At 37.5% G+C, this 22,200-nt stretch overlaps 1 protein-coding gene across 1 annotated transcript; it reads left to right on the top strand.

Moving 5' to 3' along the window:
• The first annotated feature begins 9,512 nt into the window (after positions 1-9,512).
• Positions 9,513-21,970, top strand: LOC122080989 (signal recognition particle receptor subunit alpha-like). Its single transcript, XM_042647894.1, has 9 exons — positions 9,513-10,556; positions 12,577-12,661; positions 12,748-12,843; positions 12,959-13,111; positions 13,363-13,470; positions 13,601-13,720; positions 21,143-21,268; positions 21,374-21,457; positions 21,666-21,970. The coding sequence occupies exons 1-9, from the start codon at positions 9,583-9,585 to the stop codon at positions 21,789-21,791; spliced, it is 1,872 nt and encodes a 623-aa protein (XP_042503828.1). The 5' UTR covers positions 9,513-9,582; the 3' UTR covers positions 21,792-21,970.
• Positions 21,971-22,200: the final 230 nt, after the last annotated feature.

The raw sequence follows: 22,200 nt of genomic DNA, 5'->3' as shown, positions 1-22,200 counted from the left end.
TTATGTATTACTTTACTTGGGAGCAGAAAATGGCATTGAAACTCAAGTTTGATGATTCTGGTCTTAGCAGATCATATCACAGTTAGTCTCAAACCGGCTTGGATTAGCTTGAATGGGTTGGATTAGTATCTGCCATGCCTGACCCAAGTCTTAGCCTTAAAATTGTATGTAACCACAGCACCGATGCAATGAGCATCGGGTGGTTGAGAGCCCCCAGGGACGTGTGTCCGAATATTCTCAGCCGTCAAATGTTCATATACCATACGTGAAAAGGTGCATATGAACAGAAATACCCATATGTTCATATACAATTTGTCTATATATTTTATAGATGGACTGAAAATTGAACAAGGTGGTTTTTAGCAAGTGCTTTTTGTTCTTCCCACTCTATGTTCTGTCCTTCCAAGTCTCTTTGTGTCTTATAATGAGTATAGCCTTTGGACTTCCCTGTGTAATCACATATTGGAGTGCACCTTATGTGATTGGGAGTTGTTTTATCTTGGAGGTATAGACACAATGGTCAACCCGGTTGCACAATTAGGGGCGTTTAAAAACCTTAAGGATAGTAACATTCTGATACGACTAAACTCAAATTCTGTTTATCAAATTCTATTTATTTCTGTTTCAAGAAGAAGGATTACTATGATGCTGTGAATTTATACATCATCTACTGTAATCATAACATATCCAGATAAGTCTTATACTCTGCCCGTTATTATTTTTCTAATAGCCTCCCTTCTCCATTTTACTCCACTTGATGGTGCGGGGACCGTAAACGGAAATCCAACTACTGCAACTCTCCTTTGTGGTGCACATAGTGATCTCTGCAAACGATCCGACAACAAGGCGATCTCCTTAGGTGCAGTGAATGAATTTCCGAGTTCGTCTCCCACATTCAAAACTTATTAGGGAATTCTCGCTGCCATTAATGAAACCCCTAGGTAAGCATTTGAAATAACTTTGATTTCTAAAACCCTTGGGGCTTTGGTATTATTTTTCCAATGTGCAATGTACAGTAGGAATCGATAGTGGCATCAAATGATATTAATTCAGAGGTAGCATGCATCCTAATTGTTTATACAGAAGCTCTTGCTCTTAGTTATAGAGGAATACAAGGATGCACACTAGAAAAGTGTTCATGTGAGGCATTTGCTCAAGATGACCCATCTCTCTCTCTCTCCACATGAAAAATAATATGGGATTTTTTTTTCATCTTAGGTTATGAAGGAGAGGATGAGTAACCTTGCCCAGAGTTTAGGAATGCCTCAGAGCCTCAGTAAGGAATTGAAATGATGATAGTATTCCATGATGCTGGTGAGAGCAAGCTTCAATTTTGTATGCTAGTTGTGCTGAGGTGGTCATTTACAATGTATCCATGCCAAATAAGAGATTTGGCTCAAATCAATCGGCAGAATTGTCAATTGTAAAACAACATAGACAAAGATGAAGAAGAAGAACGGAAACAACAATAGGATATGTTGGCCTCCCACCTATCACTATCAACCATTGGATGTGCACTGTCACCCTTGCCATGTCATAGAGGAGCCTAATCCTTACAAAACACCTAGTTTTCTAGGGCAGGCTATAACTACCACATGGCGGCATATTTGATGCTCAAATTTTAGGACTACTTAGGTACACCAATCCTTAACTATAACTATTATGCTTATTTCAACTTATGAGTAGAAAGAAACATAATAATTAATAATTCAAAATATAGGGGAAATTATGATTTCAAGATGGGCCATATGGTTGAGTTGAATTCTAAAATTTGACATGTGATCAATCAAAAGGCTAATCTATCAAACCAATAGTTCAGACTAAACAAATGAACCATCTATTAGGATTTTTATGTGGGCTTAACTGATACCGATTAATCCATTTGACCCAAGCAATTATAGACCCACTCTGATTAGGAAACTCCTAGTCCAATCCATTGTGGGAATGAATTAGGGTTTTAGGGATTCTATTATAAATAGAAGCTAAATATCCCTGCAGCAGTCACTTTAACACCTTCATGGTTTTGGAAGCATGGACTCCCCCACAGGAATAGTGCATGTGAGAGTATTCTAAGGGTGAAAGGTTGCAGAAGATTTTAGCGGCTAGGACTCCATTGTGTAGTTATTTGTTACAATCTTCATGGGACTAATTTTCAAGCACATAGGAGAGAGTTATATGATCAATACTTATGGGACTTCTAAACTTACACACAGGTATTCTTTTATTCCAATTGGTTATCATGTATGAGGTAAATCTATATGTTCGTGTTCTTGGTTTAGGGATTACACCCATGGTTAATCTTTTGTGATTGATTTATGATTCTTGTATTATAACATCAATTGGGTTATTTATATGATTCTATGGTAAAAAATCCCCAATAATTGGTATCAGAGCCAACCTTTATAGTGTTAGAATAAAAAAAATAAAAAAATAAAAATAATAAAAAAAGATTTTGAATAGGGTTTGGATCTCAATCATAGAAATCGTAATTTTACCATCACTTAAATTTCCTAGATAGGAAAACTTTCTTCACGAAGGTTGTAGAGGACGAGAAAACCATCGTGGTGGTATACCGCGCGTTACCGAAAACCTCCGGATGCACTGCCAGAAATTGGCTACCAGAGGAGAGAGAATTTTTTTTTATTAAAAAAAAAACTGTGGTGGCGAGTCATCGTCGGGTCAACTCGTTAGGGTTTTTTAGTTAAACTCGAGGTGCAATGGGTCAATCTATGGTCAACCCTATTTGACTCAATCAAAGGTTGATCAGGTTGTTGATCATTCGACCTAAAGACCTGAATTTTGACATAGATTCCCAATCTAAAGACCCGAATTCCTAATTCGAAGACCCAGATTTTGACCCGAAAATAATATGTCCAAACTGGATTAGACTGCTTGGCCAAACCGGTTGGTTTGGGCAAACCATATTGATTTAGATCCATTTTTTTTACAACTTCAAATGGCTCGTACAGGCAAACGGTGAAGAATTTTTCATCCTAATTTTTTACGTTGAGTCCAGTTTTTCGTGCTCTTCGTTTTGATATATTATGAGCCTAGTTTTTGTCAACTTTTTTAGTGTGTTTTGTATAAATTACAATTATGAGTGTGTTATGATCCTTAATAATTTTCCTATTAATTGGAAGAAATAAAAGAAAATCAACTTATACATCACTTGCATATCAGAATATGAACTTGTATATTATAGGTAATGATAGTTCATGCTTTTGTTTATGAATATTTTTTTTATTCATACGTAAACAATCTCACTTTTAACTGTGGGAATGAATTTGTAGACTATTGCAGTAAGATTGAATGGAATCCACAAAAGTGGTAAAGTTCAACTTTATTGTAATAGAATACAAATCAAAGGTCTTCTTTGTTTGAAAAGATAGAAAATAATGATTGATAGCAAATTTGTTAATGTTCACCCATATGTGACATTATCAAAGAAAAGTTAAAGTTAAAGCAAGTGAAAAACAGAATAGGAATTTCTCAATCTAGAAGATGTCGTCCATCCAAAGATGGTGGTATTTTTTCAAAAGTTAGAAGAAGTCTCGCAGTATTAGCAAAAACTTGAGTGGACCAGTATGTTTCAGACCCAAAGGTCAAGAATGCAGTTTCGATTGACACTCTTGAAGTAATTGATAATTGGACATTATAATATTTATTTCGTTAATAGTTACATACTTGTTATTTTACATGTAAAATGATATTTAGTTCATGTTTAAATAATCTACAAATTTAAGCTGTCAGGTGTATTTCCAAACTATTGCAGTGGAATGGATGAAACTCACCAAAGTGGTAAAATCAATATTACTGCAATAGGTTTGCAACTCAAAGGCTTTGTCTTATTGTCAAAGACATAGAAAATTGTTGGCAGGAATTAGGTAATGCTTGTCCAAATACCACATTATCAAAGATAAACATAAATACAAGTATACTATAGGTAGACCTTAACCTAGAAGTTGCTATTTATCTAAAGGTGGTAGTAATTTTCGAAGTTGAAGAGCTCCCACAGTTATTGTAATTTTTTAGCGGACAAGTGCATTTCAGACCCAAAGGTTGAGAATGTAGTTCAGTTGACACTTTAGTTACGTTTAATGGTTAGTGATGTAATATTGGTTTTAATTTTATTGATGTTACATGTAATAATTATATATTGAATGGATTATTCTTCCTTGAGTTGAACCATTAAATTGAATGTCTTTAAAAGTGGCTTGAGAATATGGAGGTCTGCATTTGCCTCAAATACCTAGTTTTCTATGCTAAGAAAATCAAATCAATAGTTGAGTATTATGCTTTTAAAACAAAGATTTTTACCCTAAAAGGTATTGGACAGTTGATCAATGATAATAGGGTGGATGAGTGATTCATGACTATGACCATAGGTTATAAATTTAATTAATATGTTATTTTTGTATTACGATTGGATCAATTCGGATTGGTTGGGTTGAATTAGTATCGGTTTTGATTAATCCAATACCAAGTTCTCAAACACTGCCATTGTTCTTTGAAAACCTATTTATGAATATTAATTGATAAAAATATTTGGTTTTCTTTTGTTTTTGGGCTTATGTGAACAAGTTTATATGTATGTCACATTTAATGAATTGTGTTCTCCAATAAATTGATTAATTTATGACTGGTTAAACTAAGTGGGAGGATAAAATTATGGACTTTAAGCTATTTTATGTGGCTCAACCAGTGGGAGGATAAATTTGGCATACTAGGTTTCTAGTGGGAGGATAAATTCAATATACTATGTTGCTAGTGGGAAGATAAATTCAGTGTACCATATTATTTTTCATGCAAAAGAACTATTTTGAGTTTTGCATTGATTTATTATTATCATGATATTAAAAATTGATTTATGGCTGAAATATATAGTAAATTCATATTCATGTCATTTTATATTTGTATGTTTTGTTTGAAACACTCTATGATGGATAAATATGTTAGAATTAAACTGGGTGTGAGCTTCCGTATATTTTATGGTGCACAATATATTTCTAGGAATCTATGAAAGGATTAGATTGAATTCACAAAAGTGATGCATCCTATTCTTTCATAGTTTTTTTAGGCGCAGTAAAGTTAGTGACATTTACCCAAAGGTAATGTCACCCAAGTTAAAAAAAATACATGTATGGAAATGACTATAACCTAAAGACGTCTAAGCCCATAGGTGACAAAAATAATTATATTTTCATAGTAAATTTAGATTTATAAGAGGACCAATGCATTCTTAGCCCAAAAGATAGGAACGTAGTTACGGTTGTGACTATTGTGTAGTTTATTTACTAGTTGAATATAACCCAATTATTTGGTGTGCATATTTCATACCTGAGATTTGTGGATTACTTGATGTGGTTTTAGCTCTCAGAGAACCCAAACAGGTATTATTGCTGATCAAAGCACAACCGAAGAGAAATATGAACAATTTTGTTATCCTATTAAGTTTATAATGATTTTGGAGTAATTTTATAATGATTTTATCTTAAATCATGTTCTCTAAATTATTTATGTACATTTATGATTCATTTGTTTGTGTTGTCCCTAATTGTGTAAGAAACACATTAAAGCATACACTTCTGTACATATATTCACCCCAAGTATGAAAAACATGATAAGAATGAATGAAACCCACCAAAGTGGTACATTAAGTTCAATTATGTGTTTTTCAAGGTAAATGTGATATTTGCCCAAAGGTGATGTCACCCAAGTTTATCGACTAAATGTTCAAGAACCATATTTTTTGACATTGGTGTTATTGAGGTTTTTGATATGCTTGGTTAATAAGAGTTTTATGATATCATTTAACTAAGGATATTGTCGTGGCAAAAATAAAGTTTAAAGGCGGTGCTTGCTAAAGTTTATTGGCAGTGCTTAGCCAAAGTAATTGGCGGTATTTTGTCAAGATTTGTGATGTATGACAGTATTTAGCCAAAGTTTGTGATTTATGACGATATTTAACCTAAATTCATAGTTTGTGATTTATGACGGTATTTAGCTTAAGTCCAAAGTTTGTGATTTATGGTGGTATTTAACATAAATCCATGGTAGTGGTGATGAATCACAGGCAGTTTGCTAAAGTTTATTATTTATGGTGTTATTTAACCTAAATCTATAAAAGTAGCGGTTAGCTATAATAGTATGCCAAAGTAATATATTAATTCAAGAAAAGAGCGATTTGCCTAAGTATTAATTAATATCAAAGTTCACTACCTATGTGGTTTTCAAGGTAAGCTGATCTTTAGATCATAAAAAGACCTATAAGAAAATGTATATTTTACGTGATCACAGATATAATATCAATTCCTTATATATATGTTTCCAGGTGATTTATATTGATAGTTTTATATTGTTTGTAACATTCGATAGTTAGATGCCGTATATTGAGGTGTATTTTCTACTATTGTTCAACAGAAGAGATTATTGATTAAATCAAAGTTTGTTTGAGTGGTGTTCAGTCTTGGGATTATTTGGCCAAGTGTTAATGGAAAGACATCAGTATCAGTATAGCAAAAGTGGGAGATTGTTATGATTTTTATGTGAGCTTAATTGATACCGATTGATCCATTGGGCCCAAGCAATTATAGATCTACTCTAATTAGGAAACTCCTAGTCCAATCCATTGTGGAAATGAATTAGGGTTTTAGGGATTCTATTATAAATAGAAGCAAAATGTCCCTACTACCGTCACTTTAACACCTTCATGATTTTGGAAGCACGGACTCCCCCATAGGAATAGTGCAAGTGAGAGTATTCCAAGGGTAAATGGCTGCAGGAGATTTTAGCAGCTAAGACTCCATTGTATAGTTCTTTGTTACAATCTCAATGGGATTAATCTTCAAGCACATGGGAGAGAGTTACATGATCAATACTCATGAGACTTCTAAACTTGCACATAGATATTCTTTTACTCTAATTGATTATCATTTATGGGGTAAATCTATATGTTCGTGTGTTATTAGTTTAGGGACTACACACATGATTAATCTTTTATGATTGATTAATGATTTTTGTATTCTAACATCAATGAGGTTATTCATATGATTCTATGGTGAAGAATCCCCAACACCCTCTGTGTGGCGAAATTACAATTGCTTGTGTTGTCTGCCATGATAGATTGTAAATTTTGTGATACTTTTGTTATAAATCTCTAAATAAAATTAGGCAAATGAAACTTATTGCTTATGTCTTAAGTGGATGATGTTTCGTACATGGAAGTTTAGGATTTAGGGTGGGATCTTTTAAACTGAGTGGAAAAGCGATATGATATGGTAAATCTAATTATTAGACTGTAGCTAGGAATGATGCGAATATACCATGACTCAAATCCAATCATGTAATGACATGACTATATGTATATCCACACACCCACTCATAGATATTTAGGGTCCTGTATGTATAACCTCTTCTTGATCATTGTCAAAAAGAAAAGACAAAAAGACACTCTCCTTAACCGACTATACATAGAACCTTCACCCTTATTGTACATGTACTGTTCTGGTAAATTTAGTTTATAACCAAATAACTTTGATTAGGTTTATTGCAACCAAATTTATGGATAAAATGATTGGCAAATTGTTCCGAAGACATCTTACTTTGGAAGGGATTCCTATACTACATTAATATGTCATATGGAAAGTTAGATGTACCTCAAATTTTGTAAATAAAAAAGACCAAATTAGGTTCTCTTTACGTGCTAATTTTCAGCTTAAAACTGGCAAATTGGCAAGAATGAAACTTTGAAAAACTACTAAGATGTTGAAACGTTTAAAAATAATTGAAAAACAAATAGAGGGTTGAAGAAATATGGGAAAATATCAATACGGTGATTGGATATCTAATCAAATTTGGTCTCAAATTTGACAATGGCCTTCTAGACCATCCGTATTCATTCAACGCTTGGAATGGTCACATGCTACATTAACTTTTAAAATGTTATGATTAGATGGTTCACATTTGAAAGCATTGGTCTACGAGATGTGCAAAGAATGTTTTGCTTAATGTTTTTATGGAGAGGGATCCACACCTTGTCTGCATGTATTGACATCTTTCATATAAGTCAATGGGCACACTAGAAGGAGTCTCTCATGATTCATATACGATGGGACCCAGGTGGTCAAGGAGGAGAGAGTGTGTCAAAAAGTAGAGGGAGAAGGCGCAGTCCTGGCAAACGGATGTGTGTACGTCACTTTCCCTATTATATAACCTATTATATAACACTTGGTGTGTTTACACTTGGTGTGTTTGTGAATTCGGTGGTTGTTGCCATTAGACCTTTGCTTCTATATCAACGTATCAAGGATAAATTCAAGTTTATTATTCCTGCAAAAATAGAGAGGTGTTTATAACTTAAATGGGAATTATAGTCTAACTAATATGATAAAATATTCAAAACCAATGGATTTTCATAATATCTAGACAGCCATTGAGGTATCCTATCTAGGGTTGTCAATCAATCAGTTTGGATCAGTTTTGATTTCGTTTCGGTGTGAGTATTAGTGAAACCAAAACATGAACCAATAAGGGTGTTTTAGTTTTAGTCTGATTTTGGTTTTGGCTTCTCTTATTGATTTAATATCTATTTATCATGTAAATATATTAAAAAAGAATGAAAAACATTTTTTTTCTTTAATGAATTGTGGGTAACTGTTGGTTTCTTATCAGGTCATTTCAGTTTCGGTTTGTTTTTTTAAGTTCGATTTGATGTTTTATCTGTTTTGATGCGGCCTAATTTGATTTCAGTTTCACAAACCCCCACCTTGAAACATGATCCAACAAGCTCATATCAACTTTGATTCAATTTGGTTTCGATCGATTTCATCTCAATTTTATCTATTTGAGATAGGTTTTGAAACCCTTAATCCCATCCTATGATGTTGAATAATATAAGAGTTTCTTTTTTTTGCAAGGAGGGGGGAAACAGCTGAATTTTTTTTTGGATGGAAGAATTTGAATAATATAGGGCATGTATCAAGTAGAAGGACACCTTGCACTAGACATAAGAGTACGAAATGATCACCTCGAGTCCTTACCTCTTAAATCCGGATCAGGTTCACGTATGAGAACAATCTTATACGTTCCTAGTCTTTGAATTTGGAATCTATTAAATAAAGGAAGAAAAAGTGAATTCCAAATCTACGAACTAAGGATATATGAGATTATTTTCGTACGTGAACCTGATCTGCTCTCCCACCTTTCCTCTCCTGTGTCATGATTGGTGTCCGCTCTTCTTTCTCATTCTTAGGGCGCTGGCGCAGGAGTTTCAAAAACCCATTTCCATTTTTCGATTTTGAAATTTTTTCGCGTGTTACGGTGTTAGCGGCACGTGCGTGTTGGGTATTCCTGTCTGACAACCGTTTCAACGAATTCAATCCAGGTGGGCGACTCCTATATATGCTCCAGGTTGACACGATCTGTTCAACTGATTTGTTTCTTCCTTTTCTATTCTCTTGCATCTCTAATTAGCTTTTCGTTTTTAGGGTTTACCACAAAGTAGAAGGGATTGTAAAACCCCCCCCCCCCCCCAAAAAAAAAAAAAAAGGAGTTTGCAGGATTGTAGGTTAATTCAGGATCAGGATGTTAGAGCAGTTACTGATATTTACGAGAGGAGGTCTGATCCTCTGGACATGTAAGGAGCTCGGCAATGCTCTTAAGGGATCTCCAATCGATACTCTGATCAGATCCTGCCTCCTGGAGGAACGATCAGGCGATGCTTCTTACAATTACGATGCCCCAGGGGTGGCTTACACCCTCAAATGGACTTTTCTTAACGAGCTTGGTCTGATCTTTGTTGCTGTCTATCAGCGGATTCTTAATCTTCTGTACGTCGATGATCTTTTGTCGATGGTGAAGCGCGAGTTCTCGCAGATGTATGATCCAAAGCGAACGGTCTATAATGATTTTGATGATATATTCCGGCAGCTTCGTAAGGAGGCTGAAGCTAGGGCGGAGGAAATGAAGAAATCGAAGCAGGCGCCCAAGCCTGTGGGCAATGTGAGTAGGAAACAGGGGCAGGCTGCGGCTCAGAAGGCTGGATTGGAGGGTGGCGTTAAGCAAAAAAATGGTGCTTCAGGGAAGGATGGCGGGGATGGCGGAGATGGCGATTTTGCAAAAGGCCGTAAGTCGGAGAACGGATATTCCAATGGTATGGGGATTGAAGAATCTCATGCGGCTGGTGTCGTAAAGAACAAAGAGAACGGAAGTTCCGAAAATGGGGCTTTTGATGTAAATAAACTTCAGAAACTGAGGTCCAAAGGTGGTAAAAAACCAGATAATGTTAGCAAGGCTTCCAAGGTGGAGCCAAAGAAAAAGGTTACAAAGAAAAATAGAGTTTGGGACGAGAAACCTTCAGAGTCAAAATTGGATTTTACCGATCCTGTTGATGAGAGAGGGGACGAGAACATAGCAGTTATGGCAGATCAAGGTGAAAGTATGATGGACAAGGAAGAAATTGTTAGCAGTGAAAGTGAGGCTGAAGAAGATGAAGAGACAGAGAAGGACAACAAGGGTAATGCAAAGAAGAAGGGGTGGTTTTCTTCAATGTTCCAAAGGTAAATCTGTTCGTCTATGCTTCCCCCCACCCACCAGTTTGTGTGTCTTACTACCCTAGACATTTTTTATTGGTAGAAATTATTGAATTTGTTAACTTCATTGCAAATTTCAGTTGCTTTTAGTATGGTTTCAGAGCTAGAGAGCAGAACTACTTGCAAATTAGGCCTCAAACATGTCTATATCTATGCGTGGTCTTTATTTCCCACATAATGACCCTGTGAAGACTACCGTGTTGGACCGAAATTCTTTGTGGCCTAGCATGATGTATGAATTCTTTCTTGTTTCTTTTACCTGGTTTTTTATCACAAGGATGCTGTTTACATGCACATTGGTTAGTCTCTCTAGTTTTAGCATGCTTAAGGAGAAAAGCTATTAGCTATGTGATCTTTCCTTTCTTTAAAACTGTAATATTCTGTAATTTGAATTTGAAGTAATGAACCCTTTGTAAATAAGCTAAGAATGCATATTTTTTTATTTGGGAAGTACTTGGGAGAAATTTGACGGAAGGAGAAGTCTATAGTATTGTTGTGGGATGATGATACCAAATATCAGCATTGCTGTGATAGCAGAATGGCTTTCCTTAGCTTAACATAAGAAATTTAGATCATGATGCAGAAGCGATTCATTGGACCAGGCTGAACCCGTTTGAGTGCTCCATCCAAGATTGATATTTGTTCAGTAGGAAATTTAGGACTTATTTTATTTGGGAAATATATGTAATCTTTTATTCTGGGAAGTAATTAGGAGTCTTTAATTTTTGGGTTTTATAAATAGAGGTGTAAGCAACTGAGAAGACAGATTGAAAGAATGAATTAGTGATTGTGTTTGGTTGAAGCTGGGTGGTTGTGTGTGAATTCTCTTCTTCCCCGCCCCCCCCTTCTCCTTTCATGCGACACCTCCTTTCTTGCTCCTTTTGTTTCTTCTTCTTTTCTGGATTTTCTTTATCTCATTCCCTTTTCTGGCACAGATACAGTCTCTCACGATTGAGAGTTGTTCTGTCTCATCTCCTCTTCTTTCCTCTCCATATTCTGGGCATAAGATCCCCATCCTTGGGGGCACTACCTGTACAAAATGGTGGCTGAAATCCACATGGGCTGTGAGATATCAAGACAAATCTCCACTGATTTTAGTCCTACCATCAGATTAGAGTTCAGACACCAAATCCTCTCTCTTCCTTTGCTGTTTTGGGTGACCCTCAGTCGCATTTAAGAGGCCATTGGGAAACTTGCCCTAAAATATTAGATCCATCATATCTGTAGGGAAGAAGATCTCTTCTTCGAAGTCGCACCTGGTTTCCGCCTCTGGTTTGTGCTAGAGGTAGGCGACGATAACCCTCAATTCACAATTTCACTTCCCTTTTAATTTCGATTGCCATCTTTCTATTTTAACCCTCATTCTCTTATTATTTACCACTTACACTTATGTATATTTGCTTCCGAGTCTACCCTGGTCAATAATTAGTAAACCCTTCCGTATCCTTTGCCCTGTAACTTACCTAGTAACGATTGAAAATCTGGTTTATTACAATATTGCTATTGGTTCTTAAATTAGAGTTATTTGATATTTGGATGGGCCCATAAGCAAACCCAATAGGATTTTTCCGACCCAGGTTCCACATCGGATCATTTAGGGTGAATGGGGGGTTGAATGCCTTCAAAATGATGACAGTGTGACAAAAAAACTCCAAATTGGTTTCTGTTTTTTCTCAGTGATATGAATATAAATCCACACAATAAGTTCAACTATAACCCCTTGACTATATCCCTTCCATTCCCTTAAATAGGCATGGATAATTGATGCAACAAAAGAGTAAAGTCTTGATGCAAGTGTAGCAAGACATGTAAAGTGGGACCCACCCCTGTCACAGAGTTGGGGTATCCACATTTACATTTTCTAGTTTGCACCTTATGCCAGAAATGATTAAATAAAATCCTGCAATAGGCTACATTGCAATTTATAAATTAATGGAAATTGTTGGTTTCTTATACAAAGCTTTTTCCTATTTTATTTTTCCTTCAGCATTGCGGGGAAGGCAAATCTAGAGAAGTCAGACTTAGAACCAGCTCTGAAAGCTCTAAAGGACAGGCTGATGACCAAAAACGTGGTATGTTGATTTGTCCATTATAAGAATTCACTTTTCCACACATGTTTTTAAGACTGCTGATCGCTTTCCTTCTTATGGCATCACAGGCTGAGGAAATAGCTGAGAAACTATGTGAATCAGTAGCAGCTAGTCTTGAAGGTAAAAAGCAGGCATCGTTTACAAGGATATCTTCGACAGTTCAGGTTTGTAAGCTTAGTTCTTTGGTCTAGATATCAGTCATATTCTCATTTGGAGTACATCATGTTTCGAGTTTCATTTTTAAAAGTGTCATTTCTTAACAACTAATAACAATTGCAGACAGCAATGGAAGAGGCTCTTGTTCGTATTTTGACTCCAAGACGCTCTATTGACATACTGAGGGATGTACACGTTGCCAAGGAGCAAGGGAAACCATACGTAGTTGTCTTTGTTGGTGTCAATGGAGTAGGAAAATCAACTAATCTTGCCAAGGTTAGTTAAGCTACACCATTTCTTTTCTTTTACTGGATTAAATTTATGGGATATCAGATTAGAGGTTTCATTTTGACCCTCCGCAAAGCGGGGGTAAGCCTGCATACGTTATGACCCTCCCCAGATCCCGCAGTGGTGGAGGCTTGTTCACTAATACACCTTTTTTTTTTCCCCCAGATTAGAGGTTAGAGTTAGATGTAGCCCTGTTCATTGTTAAAAAACTAATGTACTTCTCTATTGCAACTCTGCAGGTTGCATACTGGCTTTTACAGCACAAGATCACTGTCATGATGGCTGCATGTGATACATTCCGTTCAGGAGCCGTTGAACAGCTTCGAACTCATGCCCGTAGGCTCCAGGTGTGATAGAGATCACAGTGAAAATTTTACTTGTGTCTTAGTCCTCTCATGTAAGCTAGAATGACTTGTGATGCAATGGGAGAATGAAGATTTTGATGCAATCTGACTTTGAAACATGTTGCTTTTCCAGATTCCTATATTCGAGAAGGGTTATGAGAAAGATCCGGCTATTGTTGCCAATGAAGCCATCCAGGAGGCTACACGCAATGGTTCGGATGTTGTCCTTGTAGATACAGCAGGGCGGATGCAGGTAAACTATTAAACTTTAGACGATAGAAGTGATCAGACAGATGTCTTCAGCACGTAATATAGATAGATATAATAGTCGCTGATGGAACTAGGAAGGCTCCGTCTGTTTAATGGGGAAAATTTTCCGGAAAACTAGCTTTATTTTAAAGCTTATATTTATATTTAGTGAAATTTTATTGTACCACCCCTAAAAACCTCCATAATTAGGAGTGACCCCAAAAAATGATAATAACATCCACCGACCCTTAATTTGTAACACCGTTAACTGAAAAGGTAAAATGACTTTTTTACCCTTCTACTCAACCTCTAAAAAAGCTCATTTTTTACCATTTGAAACCCTTGCATACTTAACCTTCTCCAGATTTCTTGTTGGCGGCGTAGAGACTCGCCAGTTGGTCTGTTCTGTGGGACTTCAAGGAGGGATTATGTGTGTTGAGACCGTAGACGGAACTCGATGAAGCCCACATAATGGAGGGCTGTGGATTAGCCGATTTGGCGATTTCCAGCAGATTCACAAGACTGGCGATGTTGGAGCAAATGTAGGATTGGGGGTTTTTCATGGTGTATCGAACTCCGGCTTGGGCTGCTAAGTGGAGGATGTGGGTGAATGGGATGATATCGAAGAGCTTGGAGAGCAATTGGGCATTGTTGAGATCTCCATCGACGATGAAGATTTGGTGTTTGGTGAGCAGAGCTTGACGGGCTCGTTTCAGGGATGGATCGTAGTAGGAGTTGAAGTTATCGAGGTCGAGGACCCCATCGCCACGCTTCTTCAATGCGAGGGAGCAATGGGTTTCGATGAAACCGGCTACGTTGGTGACTAGAACGGAGAAGTTGTTGGGTCTACGAGGGATGGAGTGAAGGGCCTGTTTTCCAAGGCGATGGCACTATCACCATTGAAGGCGGAGTTGAGGTAGTTCTGGTGGACGTGGAGACGGTGGAGATTATCGGAAAGTATTGGGTAGATGAGGGTGAAGAAGACGAGGATGAGGGCTACGAAAAGGGTTGCTCGGAAAAGGAGCTTGGATGAGGCTTCTAAGAGTTTTGTGTTGTTTATGCAGTGGAGGTATCTGATTGGATTTCAAGTTGGTGTCCAGCCTTGGAATTTGAATGATTGGATTTCTTGGCCTAATGGTGCGACATTAGAGTTGAGTTGGGAAACCCAAGCCGGTCCAAAGTGTGGAGAGAGGGTGGAAATCTGAATTGTGGAGAAGTAGACTAGCGTTGACCATAGTTGTCACGGCGTCAAATCGATCCAAGGCGGTGGAGGGATGGCTAATCGATTTGGCGATGAATCGCCCATTTTGGCGTTGCCATGGCGGTCAAATCGCCCGTGTGTCATTTTTTATTTTTTCTATTTTCTAAAATTATTTAATATGCTACTTTTTTATTTTTCCTATTTTTTAAAGTTTTTATAGCATGCTACAAGCATAGAATATATACCCTATAACATATAAAACAAACATTAAGTTACATCAAATCATCAAAAAATCAACATAGTCATATCATGTCATCAAAAATCAACATAAATTATTCACTTATACAGTTATACATCAATTCATCACTCATCAAGTCATAAAAAATCAACATGTACATCACACAAAAGTAAAAAGTAAAAGGCTAACCTGTGACTGAAGCTTGAAAGCAATGATTGGAAGTGAGTGAGCAACCTGAACAAAGTAAAAGGTATATATGTCAATATATCATATATGAATCAGAGATATATATATTTGGAAACCTAAGAATAGATCAAATGATAAGATAAGTGGCTAACCTGTTAAGCTATTAATGACTTACTGACGCAATGAAACTTAATAGCAAATGAACTCAACATAAAATAAAAAAAGAAAGCTTAACTAATCATCCAAGTTCAAAGTTCAAGTTTAAAGTTTAAACACAATACATAAAATCCAAACACTCAAACAGTCAAACACAAATATCTTAATCATCATAATCATCCAACAAATCAGCAGCAAATCGCAGATTCCTTTGTTGTCCACTAGAAGCATTTGCATTTTCCCCAAAGTTAACTATGACATCCAAGTCATCATTCACATCATCCTCTTCTTCCAAATCTTCTTCCCCATCTGATTCTGATGACTCCCCAACAACCCTCCCTCTACCACGGCGTGTGTAGCACAAATTTCCTCTAGAGGTTGATGATTAAGCTCTCCTGGGTCGATTAAGCCCCTCCATTGTTGCCCCCATTGTTCTACCATCAGCGTCCCATGTGATATCAGCATCGGGATGGACTACATCATCCACTTGCTCGTCAATCATCCACTCACTACTCCAATCCAGTTCGTCAAGCACAAGTGGATCATAATTTCTGTTATCAAGACGCCTTTGTTGAAACCTTTCTTCTAGGCGGCGATTGTATTGAACATAGACTAGATCATTCAAACGTTGATGTTCCAACCTATTCCTCTTCTTGGTATGAATCTGAATTCATAAACAATAGAGAACAACAAACAAAGTTATTGTTCCAAAAATAAAAAGTCTAAAATATGAAATAGATGTAATACCCAACTACTTACAAACTCAAATGTGCTCCAGTTGCGCTCGTAACCAGAAGAGGAGCAACAAAGCCCTAGAATACGTCTTGCAATCTTTGAAAGCTCAAAAGCATGACCTCCAAATGAACCCCACCAAGTAACTATAAAAAATAAATATATATATATATATAAATAGCTAGATTAATATTTAATATATCACACAAACAAAACAACTAAACAATGTACTCTACTTACTAGGACTCATGGTTGCCTGTGATCTAATCGCCATATCTGAGGCAAAACCACCTCGAGAATATCTAAACAAAGTGGCTTGAGTATTTATCTTGTCTTGAAAAGCTGGTTCATGTACCATTCTTTCAATGACTTCATTAAATGCAAGCTGTAGAGAAGATATAATTTGGTAGCCACCATCATCACCTTCCTTATAAGAAAAAAATTTGCCAGGATTAAGAAATAGTGCTGCTCCATACAAAGGATGCCCCATTTGAATCTCTTAACGCCTGTTAACAATATCCAACACTTTCTTGTATTGCCTTTCTCTATCCCCAAAATTTTCTTTTATTTTCTTTTTTGCCTCATCCATGGCAAATTGAACCTCAGGTATAGAAGGCCTCTCATCACCATCCACAATCTTCAAGACAGTAAGAAGTGGCTTTGAAGCTCTAAGACAATTTTCCACACCATTCCAAAATGCTACAGTAAACACCGTCTCAACCACTTTCTTCCTAGCCTCGGTCTTTGCCAAATTAGAACTCGTCCATTCTTTAGAAATAAACAAATGTCTTAAGTCATCTTTATGTTTTAACAAGCTTTGAAGTGTCAGAAATGCAGTTGCAAATCTAGTAGCTGCTGTCTTCACCAGATCCCTCCCATTTGTTCCAGCCCTCATTGCATCAAGAATGCGTGTGTGCTTATAGATGAAGTTGGTTACTTTTTTTTGCCTTACTTATCACATTCCTATTAGATTTCAAGAATCCTATTTCCTCCAACATCAGGTCAATGCAATGCGCTACACAGGGAGTCCAATATAGCTTTGTCCTCTTCTGCATCAGCATTGTACCGGCTAATTTATAAGCCGATGCATTATCTGACACAACTTGCACAACATAGTCCTCACCAATTTCTTGAACTTTGTTGTCAATCAATTCAAACAACTTCTCTGCAGTTTGAGATATACTAGATGCATCAATAGATTCCATAAAATAAGTCCCCTCTGGACAGTTAACGAGGAAATTAATTAAATGCCTTCCTCTTTTATCCGTCCACCCATCAGTCATTAGAATGCACCCATACTGCTTCCAATACTCTTCATATTTATTCATTTCTGCAGTTCTATCATTTGTTGCCTTTAACAATGGCACTCTCACTTCATGATAACTTGGGGGCTTATATCCTGACCCGTACTGTGCAATAGATTCCACCATCACCTCAAACTTCCTTGACTTAAGAGCATTGAATGGAATACCACACTGATAAACCCAGTCAACAATGTGATTATCAACTCTCTTTTTTTCTTCCGCTGATCTAAACCTGTTCTCTATAGTAGTCTGAGTACTACCTTTAAGATGCCTCTCAGCAACCACTTGCTCAGGAGTCCGTCTAACATGAGCATCCATGGGGCCCCTTACTTGTGGCTGAATGACTACTTTCTTTTTCTTAGCAGCTGTCCCAGAGCTAGGGATAAGTCTAGAGGTTGTAGAAGAAGTCCTACCAGACTGTCTTTGACCTTCAACTGATATATCAACATCCACATCAGCACCATCACCATCACCAGCATCAACATCAACATCATCATCATCCAAAATGTCTTGCATCATTTTCTTCTTATTGCGCATAAGAGCTGCATTCATCTCTGTAGCAATCGCTACAGTTGTCTTGGTACACTTAGCAACATCTTCATATACACCCACCAAATGTTGCTTTAACCTTTTAATTCCACACTTGAGGTTTTTTCCACAAAGAGTGCATTTAACTAGGTTCTTGTCTGAAAGGTCAGGCCAATACCCATACTTCCACCCAGGGTCATTTGATTTGGCCTTCCTGGTTGGGTCTTTGGATGGATCATATGCAGCCGTGCTTATATTATCACCCCCACTACTACCACCAATAGTTCCATCCATTATGAACTCCTATGGTCCTATTATCCTACAAGTTACAAAACAGAGTAACAAAGTATGTTAAGTGTTAACCAATAACATTAACATGATAACATAAAAAAAAAGACAATCAAACACTTACAAATCCAACTTAATCATTTCACTTAACACAACCAAGACCATTGTCAAGTTCTTATATTTTTTTTTTCTAGCAATCTAAAATATATGATTTCTCACCTTTAGATCAAGCTCTAGATAGTAGATAACTAGATATATAACTAAAGAGGAAAACATATTATAAACATCGAAAATGCTAAAACAACAAAGAACAGAAAAATGACATGAATCCATCTAAACCCATATGATAATTCTTGCATTTCTTTCAACCCACCAAAAAACAAATAATAGAAGGTACTGAAACTGAAAAAAATCAAAGAGAAACTCAAAGAACCAGAGGGCAGAGGTTGCAGAGAATAACCAACCGGAGCAGAGAATAGAAGGCAAGCTACATAAAAGAAAAGAACTGGAGCAGAAAAAAGATCAGGAGGAGAAAGATCGAAGTTACTCGTAGGTGGGGCCCTTACCTGGTTGTCGCTCTTGCTGCCGGAGGAGATGTCGCAGGCGATGTGGTATTGTGGTTGTTGTCGTTCTTGCTGCCGGAGAAGGAAAAGACGTCGCTATTGCTGCTGGAGAAGGAGAAGACTTCGCTGTTGCTGCCGGAGAAGGAGAAGGAGAAGACGTGGTTGTTGCTGCCGGAGAAGAGAAGATGTCGCTGTTGCTGCCGGAGAAGGAGAAGTCGTCGCTCTTGCTGCCGGAGAAGGAGAAGAAGAAGAATTTGTAGGCAGTGGCTGCTGGCTTCGAGGGTTTTGGTCGCTCTTGCTGCCGGAGAAGGAGAAGAAGAAGAAGTTGCAGGCGGTGGCTGCTGGCTTTGAGGGTTTTGGTCTCTTCGAGAGTTCAAGCTTCGAGGGTTTTGGTCTCTTCGGGCGTCGGGTGTTTTAATTTTACGTTGCCATATAATAAACAAAATATTGTTAGTAAAAAAAAAAAAAAAAAAAAAAATGTAAAGTCGACAGCCTAGGGAATAAATCATGCCATGGCGTCGCCATGTCGATGCCTAGCATCCAATGGCGACCGCCAACTGTGAGACGCAAATCGTAGGACTGACATGACCTATTTTTTCCGCCGAGATGCCAAATCGCCGCCTAGGCGACTCCATGACAACTATGGCGTTGACAAAAAAGACGAGACGAACTATAACTAGGAGAAGGAGATGGAGGTGATGAAACTGGAAAATAGAAGAAGCCATTACAGAGCAGAGGTTTAGGGGTTGTCGAAGCTACTTTGCTTCATAGGTTACTTTACTAATTAATGTCAAGGGTATAAGGGTAAGTTTACATACCCATAAGAAGGGTAGTTTGGCTATTTAGATATGAGACTGCTGACATCTGACATCATCACTTAACGATTTAATTCTAACGGAATGGATTTATTAGAAAATTTTTGATGAAAGGGAGGGATATATGAGCTCTTATTTTCATTTTTGGGGGTCACCCCTAATTATGGAGATTTTTAGGGGTGGTACAAAAAAATCGTTAGTCAATAGAAGTGATCTGACAGCAGGGCGGATGCAAGTAAACTAATTAAACTTTAGACGATAGAAGTGATCAGACAGATGTCTTCGGCACATAATATAGATAGATATCATAGTCGCTGATGGAACTAGGAGGACTCCGTCTGTTTAATGGAGAAAATTTTCCAGAAAACTGTTTTTATTTTAAAGCTTATATTTATATTTATGTCACACAAACCCCCCCCCCCCCCCGGAGCACTTCTTTTTCCTTTTTGCAGTGCTTGAGTGCAGGAGAGAATCGAACCATGTGATGGGGGTTATGTCCTCCATGGATAGCGATCCTATCACTGACCAATATACCACCACTTAGTTTTAGAAAACTACATCTAAAAAATTAAACTGAAGTTGTTTTCCAAAAACGAAATTGAAGTTTTACAAATTTTAGTGGGACATTTCAGTAAGATAATTTCTTGTATTTTCAGACCAATGCAATTTCCTTTTGCTTCTAAGACGGTTCCTGTGAAATATTTCCCATTCAAACAAATGGTGCCTGAAGGGAAAACAGGGAAAGAATAAACTGGAGAAGGAAAATGCATTTTTTGCTATTTCCTGGCTCTGAATGTCCACAAGGGTGGTGGTCTCAAGACTCTCAACTCATGATCATCCAGGTCAACTTTTGGTATAAAAGATCTAAAGCATACTTTGGTTCTACCAGGTTCCCCAATGTTTCTTTTTCCCACTCAGTAAAGTATAGGGCTTACTTCGGTTACTGGTAATTAGGCTTACCAAGATGCATCTGTTGATTCTCACCTGTCTGGCGGTATCAAAGTTGGGTTCCATAAATGCATCTTTGAAGTACTTTGAGACTATTCGAACAAGAACTAGATCACACCTAGTGCTTTTGGTTGTTTTAAAAAAGTGAAGGAGTAGGCCCAGGAATCTTTCCTTTATCATAGGGGGTGGGTGGATGAACCAGATGCATCCGATGGCCACAGTTTTCCCACGTCTGGATCCTCTCCAGCCCCTGCAGCGTGCATCCGATGGCTGGGTGTCTTGGGGTGCGTCAGGTCTCCCCTAGCTGTCGGATGCGCACTGGAGGGGCTGAAGGGGTTGGAGAGGATCTCGATCCGATGTTCCTGCTATCGTGTCTTGTGACTTGAAAACTGTTTTTGTATGACGATGGCCACGGTTTTCCTGTGTCTGGATCCACTGTTAATTCAGTTACATTATGTTTTTTTCAGGACAATGAACCACTGATGAGGGCACTGTCCAAGCTCATCAACCTTAACAATCCAGATCTAGTCCTGTTTGTTGGAGAAGCATTGGTTGGGAATGATGCTGTTGATCAACTATCGAAGTTCAGTCAGGTTAGCTGATACGAGAAGAATATCATATTGCATTTTAATCGTCGTACTCTTTTTCTGGTGGTAAAGTAAATTGTTGCTTGAACAAATTTACTTCTCCTTGCACAGAAACTAGCAGACCTCTCTACCTCACCAAATACCAGGTTGATTGATGGAATCCTGCTCACAAAGTTTGACACCATTGATGACAAGGTATGAATAATTTTTATTTTGGATATGATCATTGAATCATTCTCCCATGGGAATATTGGGGTTAGTTTCCGACATTTATTCTTATCCAAACATAGAGGAATGAATCCGCCATTGGAGCAATTCTGTGAGAGAATTTTACATGATCATCATAGTTAAATGTGCTTCCCAATGTGTTTGTGTATGATGAACTTTAAATCCCATTACACAGGTTGGAGCTGCACTTTCTATGGTTTATATCTCAGGAGCACCTGTAATGTTTGTTGGCTGTGGACAGTCCTACACAGACCTTAAGAAGCTCAACGTCAAATCCATTGTCAACACCCTCCTTAAATGATTTACTTGGTCTTGTCCCTTAAATTTCATTTAAAATCCTCTGTGCTGCTGCTACTGTTTTGAACTTCCATGGACCTTGCTTATACTATCTGTGCTCCCCTATGACCTCGTCAATTTGGCATTGGAGATGAACCGGTGAACTGGCTATTTGTGTTTGAAAAGTGTTCCGACTTCTAGTCACTTTGGATTGTGCTTCTCTCTCTCTAATTTGTACAGTAGGCCAGATTTTTTAGAAATGCTTTTATGGTAAAACCTGTTCCGTGAAAAAATGGTATACAAATTATAATATAAATCCTAATACTAATAGGCAGCAAGTTGAAGATATGAAAAAATCAGAATGAGTGGATGATTTGATCATTTGATGGCGCATGGTATTAAATTGCTTGAATCCATACAGCTGTGAATTACCC

Source organism: Macadamia integrifolia, chromosome 6 (assembly GCF_013358625.1).
Source record: "Macadamia integrifolia cultivar HAES 741 chromosome 6, SCU_Mint_v3, whole genome shotgun sequence".
NCBI lineage: Eukaryota > Viridiplantae > Streptophyta > Magnoliopsida > Proteales > Proteaceae > Macadamia > Macadamia integrifolia.
Note: the sequence above shows the minus strand (reverse complement) of the source record. Positions and strands in the feature narration are given on the sequence as shown.

Coding starts and splice junctions, on each gene's coding strand:
- LOC122080989 (XM_042647894.1), top strand. CDS start 9,583: ATGTTAGAGCAGTTACTGATATTTACGAGAGGAGGTCTGATCCTCTGG. Junction 10,557..12,576: donor TTTTCTTCAATGTTCCAAAG/GTAAATCTGTTC, acceptor TTTTTCCTTCAG/CATTGCGGGGAAGGCAAATC. Junction 12,662..12,747: donor GGCTGATGACCAAAAACGTG/GTATGTTGATTT, acceptor ATGGCATCACAG/GCTGAGGAAATAGCTGAGAA.